This window comes from Heptranchias perlo, chromosome 3, assembly GCF_035084215.1.
Source record: "Heptranchias perlo isolate sHepPer1 chromosome 3, sHepPer1.hap1, whole genome shotgun sequence".
In the NCBI taxonomy this organism is placed as follows: domain Eukaryota; kingdom Metazoa; phylum Chordata; class Chondrichthyes; order Hexanchiformes; family Hexanchidae; genus Heptranchias; species Heptranchias perlo.
In genome coordinates, this window is record NC_090327.1 from 99,596,063 (window position 1) to 99,617,276 (window position 21,214).

General features: G+C 42.8%; 1 protein-coding gene across 8 annotated transcripts in view; it reads right to left on the reverse strand.

Annotated features, from left to right (window-relative positions):
• Positions 1–21,214, reverse strand: part of clasp2 (cytoplasmic linker associated protein 2) — a 451,600-nt gene that overhangs the window by 189,135 nt on the left and 241,251 nt on the right. For all 8 annotated transcript variants that reach the window (XM_067981116.1, XM_067981105.1, XM_067981128.1 and 5 more), the window contains 7 exons: positions 19,962–20,054; positions 18,467–18,612; positions 16,302–16,437; positions 15,028–15,098; positions 8,113–8,172; positions 6,744–6,821; positions 5,533–5,700 (listed from right to left, as the gene is read on the reverse strand). In XM_067981116.1, the coding sequence (XP_067837217.1) occupies positions 5,533–5,700; positions 6,744–6,821; positions 8,113–8,172; positions 15,028–15,098; positions 16,302–16,437; positions 18,467–18,612; positions 19,962–20,054 (752 nt within the window). The remainder of the gene's footprint in view (positions 1–5,532; positions 5,701–6,743; positions 6,822–8,112; positions 8,173–15,027; positions 15,099–16,301; positions 16,438–18,466; positions 18,613–19,961; positions 20,055–21,214) is intronic.

Genomic DNA, 21,214 nt, shown 5'->3' on the forward strand with positions numbered 1-21,214 from the left:
AGTCAAGGCTACTTTATAAGACTTCCACCTATGGAAGCAATAATTGTTGCCACTACGGAAGTGACAACTGCTCTTATACTCTTCCTCCTGATGTCTGGCTGGCCGCTACATTGATCTCCTGGACTGTCACAGTCACCAGGCTCTTCCTCACTTCATGTAATGCCTCCCTCATTGCATTGCAGGTGCAGGTTCTGGACTCTTCCAATGGTTCCATCATCAGCACATGAAAGAGACTGTCTTCACTGCCTGCACGTGAGACAAATGCTCCAGAGTCATTGATCTTTAACAGTCTCGGCCCTTGAGATATTGGTCTTGGAATCCTCAGCTGAGGTCTCTTGCTTATGTCACCTCCAGGGAGAGACAGATGTCTCCTCAAAGTTGCCCACCAGCTCCTCCTGCTCAGGGATCCACCCAGTAATAACTGCCCTGTGTCGGTAATACCACCTCCCTGAATAGGTGAGTCTGAGCTGTTGTTTGAGTAAACAAGATGCCATGACAGAATGGGTGGATCAGGTGCAGGAAGGGTCCTTCTCGAGCCACCAGGCTGCTCAGATGTTTCCTCCTCGAAGCATTCAGCACCTTTGAGAGGGTTGCAAAGGACAACCAACTGGCTTGTGCATCATAAGGTTGTGCCATGCTTCAGTATCGCAGTGTTTGCCTGCACCTCGTCGAGAGCTGACTGTTGTTATTTTAAAAGTTTTGCAGTGATTTTCACAGAATTTTGGCCCTTGCTCACCCAGAAGTGGGTGGAAATTGTTGAAGTGTCACACACCAAGATACTAAAAAAAAAACTCAGTCAGGAGGCACAAAACTAGTTCAACGGCCAGGTAGAGCAGTAGCACAGCAGCTACTTCCCAGGTCGAGGGCCGACCAAATGGACAAGCAGGTGAATGAAGTAGCAATGAGGACTGGCCAGTCTGGCAAGCCAGGCCCCACACTATAGAGAGCTACACGGCACCAATTTGTGCCAGTCATTGTGAACCTGGAGTCATGTATGGCAAGCCAACAGCATGATTTGTAAAAACTCCCACGAAAGTCGCGTCTGCAGGGGGAGGGAGGCCTCCACATTGAGCAGCCTCCCACTTCGCTTTGATTCTGAAAAACCTCACGCCAGGCCAACCTAGCAATTGACTTGTGGGCTCCTTCAAATATGTGACCTCATGAACGGGCACTACAAGGTCATACAGGATGCTGTAGCCATTTCTCTAAGGCTGAATTTGACAAATCCACTGCATTGACTAGTTCAGATTATTTGAGCTACAAGGTTGATTTAGTGAGGCACATTTCATTCAGCAAGAACAGGTGAAGGTGACGTCATCAGGTGTGACGTCATCAGGTGTGACGTCACTAGCGGAGCCATATCTTTTAAGCAGGCGCTGAGTGACGTCATCGGGTGGCCCGGCGCACGCGCAGAAGGATGACATCATTGGGTCGACCGAAAACCAGAACTTGTCGCTAATCACTCCATCAAATTAAACATTCTGGGAGAGAGCCGCAGTGACCGATGGGACATTGATGTGGAACATGGATTATTTTGTTGTTTTCAGGTTTATTGGCTGGAAAATGGGGGGGGGGGGGCGCGCTCGGGCAGGTTGTCACCTCTCATGTTAAGAAGTTAATAGTGACACTGCGTCCTAACTCCCGGGCCGGTCGACGATGCGCATGTGCAGCACCTCTGTGTACTTGTGCTGGGCCTTCCAAAAAATCAACTCTGCCATTTCATAGAACCATAGAAAGATCACAGCAAGGAAGGAGGCCATTCAGTCCATCGAGTCCGCGCCGGCTCTAAGCAAGAGCATTCCTGCTAGTCCCACTCCCCCGCCCTATCCCCGTAGCCACGCAAATTTTTTCCTTTCAAGTACTAATCCAGTTCCCTTTTGAAGGCCATGATTGAGTCTGCCTCCACCACCCCCTCGGGCAGTGCATTCCAGATCCCAACCACTCATTGTATAAAAAAGCTTTTCTGCATGTCACCTTTGGTTCTTTTGCCAGTCACCTTAAATCTACGTCCTCTGGTTCTTGACCCTTCCGCCAATGGGAACAGTTTCTCTCTATCTACTCTGTCTAGACCCTTCATGACTTTTAATACCTCTATCAAATCTCCTCTCAACCATCTCTGTTCCAAGAAGAACAACCCCAGCTTCTCCAGTCCATCCATGTAACTAAAGTCCTGAACTTCCAAGTCCAAGTCTTTAATACATATCAAGAAAAGCAGTGGTCCCAGCACCGATTCCTGGGGAACACCACTGCACACCACCCTCCAGTCCGAAAAACAACCATTCACCACTACTCTGTTTCCTATCACTTCGTCAATTCTGTATCCATGTTGCTACTGCCCCCTTTATTCCATTCTGCTCAAGAGTGCGCTCCGGGGTGGGGGGGCAGGGTGGTGACTGTGTGGGAGAACGTGATCTCGGTCCAACCCGGGTTTGCGGGGCAGGAGAGTAGATCGTGACCCAGATGCAGAGATGGATCACGTTCTCCCTCCTCCCCACGCCCTCCGTTAGATCTGGATCATGTTCGCCCTCTATCTCTCTCTTCCTCCTCCCCGTTAATCCCCCTCTCCCCCCCCCAGACCTGTAACGTGTTCTTCTCACCCTCCCTCCCGTTAATTGTATCCATGTGATTTATATCAATTCGTGTTAATTGTATTCAGGTGGTGCGAATCAATTCGGAACGCTCGTGTCCATTTATAAGAAAGCTAATCTAGGGTGTGGGGGTGGTAATGTGGATCTCTGTGAATAAAGGCTTGGTAGCAACTGAATATCAGGCTCTAGTAGTCTATCCTTCACCACCTGGCTATCCAATTCATTACCCAACCCCCACATAGACCTGAATCGTGTTCTCCTCTCCTCTGCCCCCCCACAATACCTGTATTGTGCTCTCCTACACCCCCCACCCCCGCTACCTGCATCGTAGTCTCCTCTTCCCCTCCCATTAGATCTGCATTCTGCTCTCCACTTCCTCCCAAGTTGGCTGTGCTCTCCACGCTCCCCCTGGCTCCCTAAACCTGCATCGTGCTCTCCTCCCTCCCCCCTTATGTCTGCAGCGTGCTCTCCTCTCCACCCCACTTATACCTCGATCGTCCTCTCCTCTCCCCACTTACACCTGTGCTGTGCTCTCCTCCTCCCCCCATACTCCCGTTATACCTGGATCGTGTGCAGGAATGACAACAAGTTGGGCCATGTTTTCGGAAGGCCAGGCACAGGCGCAGTGCGAGTGCGCGGAAAGTGATGTCATCAATCTGGAGAAGTCCTGTGCATGCGCGATATCAGAGGGGCACGAAAATCGAAGTCATGATCCAACGTCACTATTCAGTCTCATAATTTAACCCTTCAAGCCCTGGTCAATCTGCACTCTACCCTTTCCAAGGTCAAAATATATTTCCTGAAATTCGGTGCCCAAAATTGAATGCAGTACTCGAGATGGAGTCTGACCAAGGCTCTGTACAATTGAAGCATCACTTCCTCACTATTGAATTCCAATCCCCTGGAGATAAAAACCAACATTCCATTAGCCTTTGATTACTTTTTGTACCTGTGCACTAGTTTTTAAAAGTGATGTATGTACATGGACAACTAAATCCCGTTGCTCCTGCATTACAACAGTGACTACACTTCAAAAGTACTTCATTGGCTGTAAAGCACTTTGGGACGTCCTGAGGTCGCAATAAATACAAGTCTTTCTTTCTTCCTCCACAGCTCCTTATCTCAATTAAGAAAATATTTCAATTTGTCTTTCTCAGATGCAAAATGGATCACCTCACACTTCCCCACATTAAGCTCCATGTGCCACAGTTTTGCCCACTCACTGAATCTGTCTATATCCCTGCTTCCAAACACATAACTTCGTGAGCCTCCTAACTAAGTGTCATCTGCAAACTTATACATATACAACTCTTTATTCCTTCATCCAAGTCATTAATATATATGGTGAAAAGGTGAGTCCCCAAAATAGATCCCTGGGGTACACCACTTGTCACATCCTGCCAATCAGAGAACAAACCCTTTATCCCTACTCTCTATCCCTGGCCTCCCAACCAATTACCAATCCATATTACAAGGTTATCTCTAATTCCATGTGCTCCTTTTTTTTTGCTAATAACCTCTTGTGCGGAACCTTATCAAATCCCTTCTGGAAATCCATATAGACAACATCCATAGACACTTCCCTGTCCACCATGTTCGTGACCTCCTCAAAAAAGTTGTGGGCTTGAAATAAAAAGTGTAATTAAGATATTAACAAGACATTTCAATGGGTGAATTTAATCATCTTATTGTGGAGTTTGTTTTTTAAAAATGTTGGTTAAAACCTGATTTTGGTCATAAATTCTAATTACTGATGAGTAATAGCAGAGGAAATTCTTTGAAAGAGCATTTTGAGTGATTTGATTGGTTCATTAACAGTGACAGGCAACAACTTACATAAGAACATTAAATTAGAAGTGATTACATGGGGATCCTGACCTCATTTTGTATATGGTTTTACTTTTTTTAAACTTAAACTTTACATTTTTCTCCCTAATCTAACCTATCCTATCCCACTTGAACTTTTGCTCTCTGCTCCCCCCAGAAATAAAGATTAAACCCTTTACCTTCTTCCTTTTGACTCTCATCGTCCATTTTGGAGGTGGAAACCTGTTTCAAGGCTGTATTTTCAGCCAATCAAAAGCCCAGGCTTAGATCAATCTTGGACATATTTTTACACATCAAATGAAAAAAGGGCAACACAGATATGCATATTGCCAGCCTCCAGAACCCCAAAATTCCTGAACAAACAAATTTATCTGTGATCAAAAGGTTAATATGTAGTCCCGATAAAAAGATATTTCGTAAGTGTAAAAGTTAGAACCACAATCACAGTAGAAATAGAAGATAACTATTCAACAACGGTGAATTACCTGCATTCTTGAAGTACGAAAGACCTATAATGTATAAGTGCTACAAGCAAGGAGTTAGAATGGGCAGAATAATCCCTACATTATCTCAGTTCATTTCTTCCACCGAACAATGTCAATTTAAAATGATTCTTTAAAGGAGCAGTGGATCTTCATCAACGACAGAACTTCCAAGTGATTTTACTGTTGTCAAGTAAAAGTCACATGTAAATCATTTTTGTTTTGATCAGGGTCACAGTCCTTCCATACTACAGGGGCTTCCATTTAAAATGTAAGCTGAACCAGTAGGTGACATAGTTCCACTAACCACATTTTCTGCACAATGCAAAACACAGTGACAGACTCTCAAATTGTGACCTTTACTATTAATTTTTTAGACAACTTAATCTGTTGGAAGAAAATGTTGATTCAATATATTATGAAAGGTTTCAGGGCTAAACAGAGAATGGCTGTATTGAGGCTGGTGGAGATGTCCACCAACACCCACACTAGCTCCTCTCCCACCCCGTAGGCTGAGTATTGTTGTCAGGTCTGAAACCACAATAAACCTGGTGTTGTGGGAGTTTTTGCCTTATGAGACACCGACACAGTGATTTATTTTCAGGAAAATAATTTTAAAAACAATCTATTCATACTTAAGGCTCTCTTGTGAGCTGGAAGAGGACCGGTCCGAGTGGGGGAGAGATGCAGCGCTAGTGGAACTCTTCAGGTGAGCCTGAAAACCTTTTTGATAGGAAGGCTCCAGGGAGTTGTACAATGCATCAGCTTCCGCAGGAAAGTGGTTTCGAAGACTCCAATAAGTTCTATCCAGAAAAATTAAATATTACAAGTTTAAGCATTTGAAAGGAACATTAGGTGTTCATCTGTAAGCAATGTTATAGATAGCCTCTACTTAACTAATTTCTGGGAAAACAAATCAAAGTCAAATGTGAAAAAAATCTGCATAGCAACAGAAAAGTAATGAAATAATTGGATTCAAATTGCTGAGTATTATTCCACCCAATGATTTTTCTAACAGGAACATGTTAATTCTGATGTTACATAATTACCTCAGTGTGTTTAATGTTGAGTAAATAAAAATATGTACAATTTCTAATCTTAACGTCATTTAAAATCTGGAATTCACTGAAAAACTACGCAGGAAAACCAAGACTTTCCCCATCTCCATTTTCTCCTGTCCTCAAGAAGCTGACTCTTGCTTAAGTATGGTTACACAGGCACGATGAGCCCTCTGGTACTTCATCGAAGTTGCCATTCTCCGTGCACGAGTCAAGATGACGGTCGGCAAGACGTTCGCTCATTGTGTTCTCAAAGGTACATGCATAAGCACCTTCCATCAAGAGACATTGGATAATGACCAGGCACAGGAATCCTGGCTGACTTTTCCCCTCCCAAGCTCAGGGGCTGAAGCTAATTGTAGTGCCCTAACTGCTGACCCGACTGAAATGAACTACCTCAGCACAGATCAGCAAACAAAGCTGGGACCTTCTGACTATATGGCTTAGAACCACACGAATCCATGTTTTTACCACTGGGAGAGCTAAACAGAACTCTCTAAAGCAGTATGGGGACAATAGTATTGCAGCAGTTTGTATCATCACATTTATTATCTTCAATGGGCAGAATTGCAATTAATTAAATACTGATATTTAACAAAAAAGTGTGTGTAATTGAAGATCACCAATGTAGATTACAATTACAGTTCCATTTTATAAATATTTTCTCTATGTATTACATATCCACAATTTGTTACTTAGTAATTCAGTAAAAGGCTCAATGCTAATCTGCAGCAGATTTGCTGTACATTGTTTTAAAAGATTTGATTAGCTCTGTAGTAGTTCCATACTTTCTAGCTTCCAGTCTGGCTTCTGCATCAGCATCAGAAATGCCCTTCTTGATGGTCTCCACCAGAACAGCCACATGTCTAAGCAAAATATAGAAATTAATGATGCATCTGTTAATATCTTAACCAAAACACCGTAACCATTTAAATACCTATGTATCATGCATATAGAGTGAAACCCATCAATACCGATTGTAACAGCCGACTGGTGTACCAACACAATGTACTTCCAAATTATAACAATGGTTTCTTTTCCTCAATTCCCAGCATTCCACATTATTCATCATGCTGTCAAAATAGGTGTCGAGCAGAGGCAGAAGGGGGGGGGGCGGGGGAGAGAGAAAAACTATACAATAAGTAAGCATGGGCATCCATACCTCATCATAGAGCAGCACTGACAAAGACCTGGAAGCAGGTTGTCTTTGACTGAGGGGGATGCAGAACAAAATATGATATGGGGACTGGACCTAAAGGGAAGGCATGAAAAAAAAACCCCATACTACTTTTGAGACAGACTTTAGTCTTTTGAGATAAGTAGCTTTATAACACAGGCTGTAATCTGAACTTGGGGTTCACAGTACATGTTTACTCTAGATAGTTGATTTCTTCAGAAGGGTTTATTTGTATCAACTAACTTCACAATCTAAGTGAAAATTGATGATCTCTTACTAAAAATACAAAGTGAAATATTTAAAATCCTGAACTTTCAATTTTACCAAATACATATTTTCCCTTTTTTGTTTTAAGCAACTGTTTGATGGAAGCTGTGGATGAAGCTTCTTGCAGGATCTAATCAATAACAAAATAAAGGAGAAGTACTGTTATACAGTCGAAAATTGAGATTTGGAACTTTTGCTTTTAACAAATCGCAGGTGTCAGAACTTGTAAAAGTATGTCACCAGTTTGGGAATTTACTTTTGAGGTAAATTTTTACTCTATATGCTATTACACAGTATACACATATGAAATATACTTAGTCTTGTACACAAAATATTCAATTAAAATGAGTTATGCAAAATAACCACAACATTGGCTTCTGCTCAAGACTGTTCGCAAATGTCAGGATGTCACCAACAGTAAGCCCTACATAGCTCATATGGTTTTACTCTCAATTTGAGATGCAAAAATAATCAATTTTCAAATTTGCATACAATATTTAGCACACCTATTGTCTCTATGACTTGGCATTTCTGTAACACTTTATAATAATCACTACAGGTTTACAAATAAAAGATGTAATGAGCTTTGAAAAAAAATAGATATTAGATATTGATCAATTTTATGCACACCGATTGTACAGACTATTTTTCTCCTCCCCCAACCTTTTAAAATGAAAAGATTCTTTTTTTGAATTTCTTCCTTATGTCCTTACCTTTCCAGGGAATGTGTTTGCCATTCCTGCAGCAACACATCTAAAAACTCGTAACAGCGTCTACAAATAATAATACGGAAAAGTCAGTCTTGTACAAATGAAATCATCAATGCTTTCCAAGTTGAGTTCAAACTCTTGCTTGACAGCTGGAATTTTAAGTTAACAAGAAATCTTTCTGTGAACAGACTTACATAATGTAAAGAGGTTACTTCTGCCCACATATGTCACCAAATGCTGCATAAACATACACAGTCAACAGCAAAAGATTTCAGGTTTTCTGCTATTTAAACCGGGGCAGCAAAGCATAACCCTCAATAGCCTATTTCTCAAGAGACTGTGTCTTGGGCTTTTCCAACGACCCACTAACAGTTTCTGTTGGTGGCCTGACAATCTGAAATCTACACTAATGTTCTTTAGGGAAGGAAACCTGCCGTCCTTAACTGGTCTGGCCTATACGTGACTCCAGACCCACAGCAATGTGGTTGATTCTTAATCGCCCTCTGAAATGGCTGAGCAAGCAACTCAATTGTACAATCTCGCTGCAGAAAGTCACAATAAGAATAAAACCGGACGGGCCACCCAGCATCAGACCACTAGGCACCGGGCACGACAAAGGCAAACCAAGCCCAGTCGACCCTGCAAAGTCCTCCTCACTAACATCTGGGGACTTGTGCCAAAATTGGGAGAGCTGTCCCACAGACTAGTCAAGCAACAGACTGACATAGCCATATTCACGGAATCATATCTTTCAGCCAACGTCCCAGACTCTTCCATCACCATCCCTGGGTATGTCTTGTCCCACCGGCAGGACAGACCCATCAGAGGTGCTGGTACAGTGGTATAGTCAGGAGGGAGTGGCCCTGGAAGTCCACAACATTGACTCCAGACCCCATGAAATCTCATGGCATCAGGTCAAACATGGGCTGATTAACACCTACCGCCTTCCCTCAGCTGATGAATCAGTCCTCCTCCATGTTGAGCACCACTTGGAGGAAGCACTGAGGGTACCAAGGGCACAGACCATACTCTAGATGGGGGACTTCAATGTCCATTACAAAGAGTGGCTCGGTAGCACCACGACTGACCGAGCTGGCAGAGTCCTGAAGGACATAGCTGCCAGAATGGGCCTGCGGCAGGTGGTAAGCGAACCAACAAGGGAAAAACCTACTCGACCTCATCCTCAAAAATCTACCTGTCGCAGATGCATCTGTCCGTGACAGTATTGGTAGGAGTGACCACCGCACAGTCCTTGTGGAGACGAAGTCCCGTCTTCACACTGAGGACACCGTCCAACGTGTTGTGTGGCACTACCACCGTGCTAAATGGGATAGATTAAGAACACATCTAGCAGCTCAAAACTGGGTATGCATGAGGCGCTGTGGGCCATCAGCAGCAGCAGAATTGTATTCCAGCACAATCTGTAACCTCATGGCCCGGCATATTTTTTTTTTTTATTCGTTCACGGGATGTGGGCGTCGCTGGCGAGGCCAGCATTTATTGCCCATCCCTAATTGCCCTCGAGAAGGTGGTGGTGAGCCACCTTCTTGAACCGCTGCAGTCCATGTGGTGACGGTTCTCCCACAGTGCTGTTAGGAAGGGAGTTCCAGGATTTTGACCCAGCGACGATGAAGGAACGGCGATATATTTCCAAGTCGGGATGGTGTGTGACTTGGAGGGGAACGTGCAGGTGGTGTTGTTCCCATGTGCCTGCTGCTCTTGTCCTTCTAGGTGGTAGAGGTCGCGGGTTTGGGAGGTGCTGTCGAAGAAGCCTTGGCGAGTTGCTGCAGTGCATCCTGTGGATGGTACACACTGCAGCCACAGTGCGCCGGTGGTGAAGGGAGTGAATGTTTAGGGTGATGGATGGGGTGCCAATCAAGTGGGCTGCTTTATCTTGGATGGTGTCGAGCTTCTTGAGTGTTGTTGGAGCTGCACTCATCCAGGCAAGTGGAGAGTATTCCATCACACTCCTGACTTGTGCCTTGTAGATGGTGGAAAGGCTTTGAGGAGTCAGGAGGTGAGTCACTCGCCGCAGAACACCCAGCCTCTGCCCTGCTCTCGTAGCCACAGTATTTATATGGCTGGTCCAGTTCAGTTTCTGGTCAATGGTGACCCCCAGGATGTTGATGGTGGGGGATTCGGCGATGGTAATGCCGTTGAATGTCAAGGGGAGGTGGTTAGGCTCACTCTACCATTACCAACAAGCCAGGGGATCAACCCTGGTTCAATGAGGAATGTAGAAGAGCATGCCAGGAGCAGCACCAGGCGTACCTAAAAATGAGGAGTCAACCTGGTGAATCTACAATACAGGACTACATGCATGCTAAACAGTGGAAGTACATTCGATAGCAGAGCTAAGCGAATCCACAACCAACGGATCAAATCAAAGCTCTGCGTCCTGTCACATCCAGTCGTGAATGGTAGTGGATATTTGCACAACTAACGGGCGGAGGAGGCTCCGTGAACATCCCCATCCTCAATGATGGCAGAGCCCAGCACAAGTGCAAAAGACACGGCTGAAGCGTTTGTAACCATCTTCAGCCAGAAGTGCCAAGTGGATGATCCATCTTGGCCTCCTCCCGAAATCCCCACTATCTCAGAAACCAGTCTTCTGCCAATTCGATTCACTCCACATGATATCAAGAAACAGCTGAGTGCACTGGAAACAGCAAAAACTATGGGCCCCAACAACATCCCGGCTGTAGTGCTGAAGACTTGTGCTCGAGAACCAGCCACGCTTCTAGCCAAGCTGTTCCAGTACAGCTACAACACTGGCATCTACCAGTCAGTGTGGAAAATTGCCCAGGTATGTCCTGTCCACAAAAAGCAGAGCAAATCCAATCCGGCCAATTACCGGCCCATCAGTCTACTCTCAATCATCAACAAAGTGATGAAAGTGCTATCAAGCGGCACTTACTCACCAATAACCTGCTCACCGACGCTCAGTTTGGATTCTGCCAGGACCACTCGGCTCCAGACCTCATTGCAGCCTTGGTTCAAACATGGACAAAAGAGCTGAATTCCAGAGGTGAGGTGAGAGTGGCTGCCCTTGGTATCAAGGCAGTATTTGACCAAGTGTGGCACCAAGGAGCCCTGGTAAAATTGAAGTCAATGGGAATCAGGGGGAAAACTCTCCAGTGGCTGGAGTCATACCTCGCACAATGGAAGATAGTGGTGGTTGTTGGAGGCCAATCTTCTCAGCCCCAGCACATTGATGCAGGAGTTCCTCAGGGCAGTGTCCTAGGCCCAACCATCTTCAGCTGCTTCATCAATGACCTTCCCTCCATCATAAGGTCAGAAATGGAGATGTTCGCTGATGATTGCACAGTGTTCAGTTCCATTCGCAACCCCTCAGATAATGAAGCAGTTCGTGCCCGCATGCAGCAAGACCTGGACAACATCCAGGCTTGGGCTGATAAGTGGCAAGTAACATTCTTGCCAGACAAGTGCCAGGCAATGACCATCTCCAACCACCTCCCCTTGACATTCAACGGCATTATCATCACCGAATCCCCCACCATCAACATCCTGGGGGTCACCGTTGACCAGAAACTTAACTGGACCAGCCACATAAATATTGTGGCTGCAAGAGCAGGTCAGAGGCTGGGTACTCTACGGCGAGCGACTCACCTCCTGACCCCCCAAAACCTTTCCACCACCTACAAGGCACAAGTCAGGAATGTGATGGAATACTCTCCACTTGCCTGGATGATTGCAGCTCCAACAACACAAGAAGCTCGACACCATCCAGGACAAAGCAGCCCACTTGATTGGCACCCCATCCACCACCCTAAACATTCACTCTCTTCACCACCGGTGCACCATGGCTGCAGTGTGTTCAATCTACAGGATGCACTTCAGCAACTCGCCATGGCTTCAACAGCACCGCCCAAACCTTCAACCTCTACCACCGAGAAGGACAAGGGCAGCAGGCACTGGGGATCACACCACCTGCACGTTCCCCTCCAAGTCACACACCATCCCGACTTGGAAATATATCGCCGTTCCTTCATTGTCGCTGGGTCAAAATCATGGAACTCCCTACCTAACAGCACTGTGGGAGAACCTTCACCACACAGACTGCAGCGGTTCAAGGCGGCGGCTCACCACCACCTTCTCAAGCGCAATTTGGGGTGGGCAATAAATGCTGACCTTGCCAGCGACGCCCACATCCCATAAACGAATAAAAAAAGTGTTTTTTGCTTTTTGCCTTACTGAAACAATGTTGACCAGCTCTTACAAATAAACCTGACCAATGGACCACCCATGGTGCTGCTCCAAGTAGTGTAGGAATATAGAGTGAGCTTTTGATGTCATTGCTATCCACTGCGGCCGATCAACAGCAGTTTGCTCTAATATGGCAAAATTATCAAAGGAATAGATCACATACGAGATTAAAAATAATGAAAACGTACAAGGCCTCAGATATAATACTCATCTTTTATTAATCTATCATTTTACTTAAAATACAAGTAAATTTGTTCTTCTTTCCTGGCCAAAGATCGCCTGGCAGTTATTTTTGTTATGGATCTGTACTCATTTTCTGAGTTACCTCTATAATTATAGATGAGTTTTTTTTTTCTCCCTCCACTTCCCACTGTGGTTCATCCTAAAGCTGCCACTGAAATTGCAGTGCGCAAGGAGATTTTTCCCCACTGTGTGGGCTCCAGTGACCCACACCTGAACAGTCAAATCAGCCAGCCACACTGGGACTGCACCATGTTTTTAGCCTAGCTGGCTGACTGATTCCTATCTGAATGACCAATGTCTAAAGTCAGCATCAAAGCACCTCAAACATCCCTTCTGGCCCAGTGCAAAGACCGATTCCCTTCGGCAACACAAAAAGCACCTTTACAAACTAATCCGTTCACTCAGAAATTTTATTTAATGGCTTAAACTGTACAAAATGCTGAAAAAGATGAATACAATTATGCCACTCATACTTCAGTTATTTATACATTTTCTGGTTTGTCATAGCACACTCTGGGTACTTTAGTTTCACAGAAGTTAGATGAAAATTTCAATTCTTGTTGATGTATCTCTCTCTCACACATAATTTCTTCACAGGAGCCAGGAATACTCCAATCCTTTCCTACCTGATTGTTATAGTGCAATCTGTGTATTTCTGGGCCACAGGAGTAGAGCAAAAACTAATACAACTACTATGATTCATCTCTGTCACGCACGCACGCACTTGCCAGTAGCAGCTGGATTCCAGCTGAGGAAACCTGAGCAACTACCTTAATAAAAGATCAAGTTCAATATAGTAATCATGACCAAACGTCTGGAATACATGGGAAGTGGTACTGTTACACATTTCTCCTCTGCACTATTCTCTCATGTGCAATGTCCTCAGTCACGTCTTTAAGACCCCCGCCCCCCTCCACAATCTGGAGAGTACATTTACCACCCAATATCTAGTTGCACCAGTGTCATCTGCGGTGATTCGGGGGGTGGGGGCGGGGGGGGAAATGGATTGGGAGGAACAATGAAACCCTCAGTGTGAACTGGATACTATGATTTGGCACAGGCGTTTCTTTTATTATTCAGAAGGCAGACTGATTAGCATTCTAGTGAAACAAAGCCAACTGTAAACCACCAAATTCTTAATTTACATGAATTCTTATTTTAAAGGATTAAAATACAGTTTTCACACCAGGTTTTACCCAATTCCTATTGCCCCTCAAAGTCAAAAATAATGGATAAGCAAACTCTGTCCTTGATATGGGCCCACCTCATTTTACAAGAATTGTTGACTGGCACTAACTTCGAAAGTGAGACATCTCTGCCTCTCTCATTATTCCGGACACAAACCTCCTACACATTGCATACCACCTCCTCCCCTTCCCCACTGCAGAGAGGAGGCTAAAACCTTAAACTCTGTATCGCCATCAGAATTCTGTCTTGAGGATTGACTCAACACGAACTACCAAACAAAACGACCATCTTGAATGAGGATCCTTTCCCTCCTTGGTGTGTGAGTCATGGCACCAATTTTGCCTGGTTAGCTAAGATCTCTGCTGTGTTCAATGAATGGAAGCCGTTCCACAACCAAGGGAGTGAATATCTCTTGAAGGTGGCAGAGAAGCCACATCACAACAAACTAATCCGGTAGACAAGAAATACAATTGAGATGGCTGAAATGCCAACTAATTTGCCCCAAGCATCATTCTGGATAACTTGTGCATTTCTGGGAGTTAACCCCTTACGAACTGCATTTCACTTAATAGCAACATCATAATATAAATTAATCTGAAAATCTCTTCTAGGCTAAAAAAAAGTCCATTTTTTGATACATGACCAGCATAAACACCTTGCGCTCACATGCAGACTGATGGCAATTTCTTCATTGGGTAAACCACTGAACATTCACTTTTCACTTACACGAGCAAAGAATTGTCCGCGTATATAATTTGATCATACTACAGCCATAGTATAAGAGAAATGGTACACCACCCTCAATTTATACACTCACAAACAGGACTGAAACCTGCTCACTTGAACTAGACCAGGCATTTAAAATAAAAACATCTAATTCTACAATATGCACTAGCCTGATGAATATTAATATTCAAAATTCTGATTTAATCAAATCTGACTAAATTGCTTTCCAATCACTCCCACTGCACAAAATTTATTGCCCACTCAAAGCAATTAAATTAATAATCCTGATCCATGACATTAGAACCATCGAGAGGATAGAGTGAAGATCACTAGAATTATACCAGGAATGAAAGGTTTTTCAACAAAGTGGAAAATGTTCGATTTCCAAGTATTGACATTTGAAAGCTTGCTGAAAACAAATTACAAAAATGGCCATTCTCAGTTTGTCTTGGCTTTGATCAGCTACTTAATCCACAAGAGCATACAATCTTCTCTGGAAACAAGCGATTAAAATAAATGCTTTCAATGTCTTACCTCCTCACAGCCACTGACTTTGAAGTACAATTGCTAGTTATCAAGGGAATCAACCTTGGAACGTGAGTGTGCTGCATGAAAAAAAAATTGAATAAGTTAGCATCCTTTCCAATCAAATGAATTTATACCATCAAGATCTATTTTTTTATATATATATATATGTAACACGCAAAGAAGTTTTTTTTGCTGCATGAGAAAAACTGAAGTAGCACTATGCATACATCACCGAGGGCCTGAAAAACAACCTTCTGAATATTTAAGCTCTCATGACCTTATTCCTCAAGAAAATTTGACACTTTCTAAGGAAAGTTCTCTATCGCTAGAGTAAAAGAAACCATGGACTGATAAATGTCATTTGGTCTATCAAACCAGTTCCTTTCACGGACACTGTGGACTCTATCCAACCCGCTTTATGTCCTAAAGAAAATTTCAGCAAAGCCTCTTCCTACCTGTATACGATCTTCAAATGAGTCAGGGCTAGTCATAACACACAAATCTATAGTCTATTTATACGCGTAGCATATTTTATACTCCCAGGGCCCAAGCCGACTCCAGATGGCTCCTGATCTTGCAACAGCGGCACTGGTGAGGGAGTGGAGCCATGGCCACAGCCAAGGTGTGGGTGTTCTGTGATCAACACTGAAAGATGTCAGATGATTTCTTGGGACAGTGGATGACAGCTGACTGCAAGATTGTCCACTTGTACAGGCTAAGTGAATAGCTTTACAAAAGGCACAATAAAATGCCTTCTGCCACAAGACCTAGGATATGTAGACAATGCAGTTGATTGCCTGAACTTCCACTTGCACTTTTGAACGTTGTGCTTGGTCACAAACATGTCTGATGGAAGTAAGGTCTTGTATTGGACACAATTGGGATTTTTCTCAATTGAACATGCATTCCACACGTTCCAGCAACATTACCACCTGGTCAAGTGCTGGCTCTGCAGGAGGCACTGAACCAGATGTGTAGTCTGCTGCCTAAAAAAAGTTGACCATACCGATAGGCACTTGGCATAAACCCTCACGGCAAGGCCAGTTTAACGACAGTGCTGATTGAGATTCAATATTGGCAGAAAGCACTAATACTTCCTGTTGGCTTCACTTATCTACAAATGGAAGTAAGACTCCTTTAGCTCAGTGTTGCTCACTAACAGTACAAAAACCCTCAGCAATTCCTTCTAGTCTGTGGAGGATGAACAAATAAGATTATAAAAAATAATTTAAGTAATCAATAACAAAGGTTCAAAGAGAATATATACACAATGTACTCACACGGATGATGCACCTAATTGTTGCTACTCCAGATGTTGCCATCACTTTTGCACAGTTTGGGATGAGGTTAAATAATGTAGGCACAATGGCTTCAGCACTATGATCAAACTTGTTGCCTAGAACTGTTGACAGGTGCCTGTGTATAACAAAATTCCAACAAATGAGCTTCGAACAAAACAAAGACAACACATCTCCCTGTTAAAATTATAGCCATACCAAAGTAATAAAGATTGGACTTGTACAGTTAAAAGATACAAAAGTAACCCAATTTCTGACTGTACTACACAACTGAATTCTTTCTTATTTTTACCTAAAAAGTGTGCCCTTCTTGGGAAATTAGCATTTTAATCATAGCGTTTCTTAATAGCAATGCACACAGACACACGAGATATAAAATCATGCAGACTCAACTAACTTGCAGTTTATTTATCCAATGAAATGACAATATATCAATTCTTTAAATTAAAAATGTTCTTTTGTATTTAAATTGAAAATCAAATTACTTAAATATCTTTCTTTTAAAAAAGCGCTATTTTGGCGAGATTATCGGCGATTTTACAAAATAAAATTGGACAATGGACAATTACCCCTATCATGGACTCTCCATGACCCTTTTAAACTCTCAAGGAAGAGTGCCACTTAAATACTTCATGGTCCCAAAGTTAATTGAGCGAAACGCAGGAATATTCATCCATCTTCACCACTCAACCTTGATCTGCTAACGTCCATCAACAACATCACACAACAGAGGGGTGGGTGGGCACATTTGTAAATGCTCTGGTAGATGGGATTTTGACAAATCCCATGAATTAACTTTCTGCCCAAAATAGCACATTTATCGACACTAACATCTGTCAATCCTTAACCCATCTGCTTAATTGGTCCAGGCCTTTTTGAATGCTGTTCATGTCCCTTATTTTGCTCACCTGGTCTTGTACCTTGGTATAAATCAGTAAACTTAATAATATCACTCTACTCAAAGTCATTTATGCTTGAACTGAAGGACCCCACTCCGTGGCACATCTATTTTCCATGTTTCACATCTCTGCTTTCTAGTGGCAGAACCATTTTAGAATTCATCTAACTGATTTTCCATCAATTCCATAAGCTTTAACCTACTTTAAAAATCACATCTTCACAATGGGCCAGAATTTGCTGTAGCAGAGCATCTAATGGCATCTGCTGTTAGTTAGACTTGCCCCTGCACCCTTCAACTCAAAGAAAATTTGCCCATAAAATTGCTGAAAATGCGAGCTGATAACTGTGCAGCAAGGGAAACAGGGTATGTGGGACCTGAGTGAACAGAGCAAGCAACAGGGTATCTCTTTAACCAATGAGTGTTAAGGATTGGGAAATAAATACAGGAAGGACGGAGAAGGAAAGTGAATTCAAGGGAGTGAATTCAACGTCAAATCAGGTACAGAAAGAGAAATAAAGAGAGGGAAAGAAAGATTGGAATGAGAGAGAGAGAAAAAAAGACAGAAAGGAAAAGTAAAAAAAAAAAAAAATTTGACTATTTAAAACCTCCCCGAAAAATTCAAAATCTGAAGTAATGAAACTCCACACTTGTAATTGTTAATTTTTCCCAGAGGTTGACTGGCAGTCATTAACACTTATCACATTGTTATAAGGGTACTTACGCTTGTAATGACAAGACTTAACTTTCTGCAGCGAGTTTAATGGTCAAATACTGCAACTTACTAAAAAAAGGGGGATGCTAAGGACAAGATGACATTTTTGCGAAGCTAAAGGCAGAGTGACGCAACTCAGACAGCAACTTTTGGATGTTCATATTTAGCCGTGCATATGCTCCTTGCCTGAAGTTGCTGTACCATTTACCCACAAATAACAGCGAGTGCATTTGACCTTGCTGTTATTTTGACAGCAGCTTCTTGCCCTCACACTGAGACAATTGCCACATTACAGGCCCTAATTGCCACAGAGGCCATTTAGGTTGCATTATAGAAACATATGTTTGTGTTTACTCCAGGTTGCTAAAAAAAAACTTAACAGGATAGACTGGTGAACATGTTCCTGGAATCATTTTATATAAAGTACATTCAATCCTATAATGGAATTCCATAGCAGTACATTCTTACTGTAGCAATTCAGAGATATTTTAAAATCTATCAAACAGGTTAAAGTATACTTCCAACAATACTTACGCTACAGTAATGCAAGCTTCCCTGACAACCTGTGACCGAAGATCTTTAGCTGACAATTTGAAAGCTCCTTCTAACAATCTTAAATGCTGGAAAAAACAATCATATTCTGTAGCTCCAGCAATCAGCAGTGATCGAATCTTCTTGAGCTAGGAGGCAAAAGGAAAAGTCTTCAATCATCTGTGCACCGGGTCTCCCCTGATGGCTCAGTGGGTTTAGCACTAAGTAGTTGAGTTGAATAGATCAGGAAGATAACAGATTTGATCCTTGGTCTGGCTGAGTTAGCTGATCATAGCTAGTATTGCGGTAGGGGTGTTACAATTGGCCTCTGCATCCTTGGGTTAGGGAGGGGCCAAAAAGATAACATGGATTCCCATTCCTGATCGATATCCAGCAAACCCTACTGGAAATACTCATGCATGTACATCAAGTAAGGCTATCATCACACTCAACTATGATGGTCACAACAACTAACTAGCCTGTCGACACCTGCTGTTCAGGTTCATATATGAATAATGGCCCCATAGGCAAGACATTGGAGGCAAATGGCTCTTAACGAACCATACCCCCAGAAAGGAGGCAACACCTGAGGAGGAGAGAGGATATTCAAACAAAATTAGTGCATGAAAACTGGGGGAGGGAGGAATCTATGCATTGACTGGGTCAAATTTTCAGTAGTTTCCAATATAACCAAAAACATTCTCCAAGTGCAAGTACAAATTACCCTTCATTTATTTTACATGGTCCACACACTATTGCATGCACCAATAGGAAAATATGTAGTACTAACACTTAGCCACAAGATGCTGCTAGCCCATTTCAGAACATATAAGATTGCACATTACATACAAGCCTCAACAGTAACATCTTATTCAAGGCAATAATGCACTAGCTTTAGCAAAGCAAAATCCATTTCTAAATGGGGGAAAGAGAGACGGCAGGCTGGATAGCTCCATTTAAGTTTCCCACTAGCTCAGAGTTGATCGATACAGACCACAAAAGATTCAATCTCCAGTCTGAGCCGAGTCAGCTGATCTCATGCAAGAGGTGAGAGGGAAGAGGGAGACAGAAGGAAGCACAAAAGGAGAGAGGGAGGGACGGAAGCAAAAAACTTAAATTCCATCATTTTGGGCTAGATTCAGAAGATGCTAGAGGTAAAAGGACAGTGCCCCATTGCACCACCCAGTTCCCACAACAATGGTCTTTTTAAAAATGTTCAATTATAGATAAAATGATATCTTTACGAATGAGTTCATAGAACAAAATATGCCCAATTAACAGTAAATTATAAGCAATCTCAAGACCAGTGAGATGAGTAGTATGGAAAAATAAAAGTCACACTGATGCAGTGGGTTATGATTTCCTGAAGTTGAGGTTAACACATTCAGAAAGAAGTTCTGAATTTCATCTTAGCCTTCCAACAGTGTGCAGGGAAAAAAATATTTATGCATGTCAGTCAGCACAAAAATCATCCTACACAAAAATTGTCACAACTCACAGCATTGGCTCGCTGATCCCAGTCATGCTTATCATCAGACAGTATTTCTCTTATTTTGTTCAGCGTTTCTTCAAGTTCTCTGTTGGAGAAAATCTGAAAGACAAGAGTTATAACTCAGGAGGTCATTTCAGCAAGTACACCATCTTTACTGAGACATTTGCCTCACAAAGAAGTGCATTATCTTGTGCCAAAACGATTGGTAACAATCATGCAGCTGACCAAGTCAAAACTATTACTTAAATACTTTTAGAAGAGATCATTGAACATCTTTAAGACTCAGGAAAACCCACTTACATTTCTTTCCCTGATTTTCAAAAGGTTTTTGGCATGCAGTCCTCCTGAAGAAGTTGGAAGATGGCTAAAACTTGGATTTTATCCTAGGCGTGTACCACAACTCTAAAATCTATGCAAGGCTAGATGAAAGCTTGAACCTATCTTGTGAAAAAAGAGCTAGCCAAGGTTGTTACTCAAAGATTTAAATCAAAATTACAACACGGAAACAGGCCATTTGGCTCAACCGGTTGTATTTATGTTACCTTCCACACGAGCAGTTCCCCTTTTCAACATCACCCAGCGTTCCCTCAAAATATAGTTATCCCTTTTATTTTCAACCAAAACGTACCACCTCATATTTACTGACACTGAATTCCATCTGCACTTTATGCCCATTCCACCATTTTATCAATAGCCTCATGCAGCTTCCTCTGGTCCACAAAATAATTTATTACATCTCCTACTGTAATTTCATCTTCAAATTTGGACACCACTTCTCCCATCCATCTATCCAAACAATCGACGTACACTGTGAACAGAAGCGGTCCCAGGACAGAACCCTGTGCGACAACATTACCCACGTCCAACCGCTCCGCGAAGCTGCTTTTAACTCCTAGTCTGTTTCTTACAAGCTAATGCCCGAAGCAGGAAGGGCAACCCTGGCTATACAAGCAGTAGGAAGCTTACCAGTGCTTTGTACTTTTGCTGGCAATACTTCAGCAGCAGTCTCTACACATTTGGAGATCCCCTAGGCTTGGCTCTGCTAAACTGCACCTAACTTCTTTGAATTTAAGCGGTGTGTCATATTGGGTAAACAGGAAATCCAACTATGTGTAGATTTCTCATGAGCTTGGGTTGCAGACTCAAATATGATGGCTTTCCATAAGTACCAGACACCTGACTTACCAAAGACCAGAATTGACTATTTTTCACGTTTGTCTCCTTTACAATACTTGAATACTTTACAATACATTGGACTA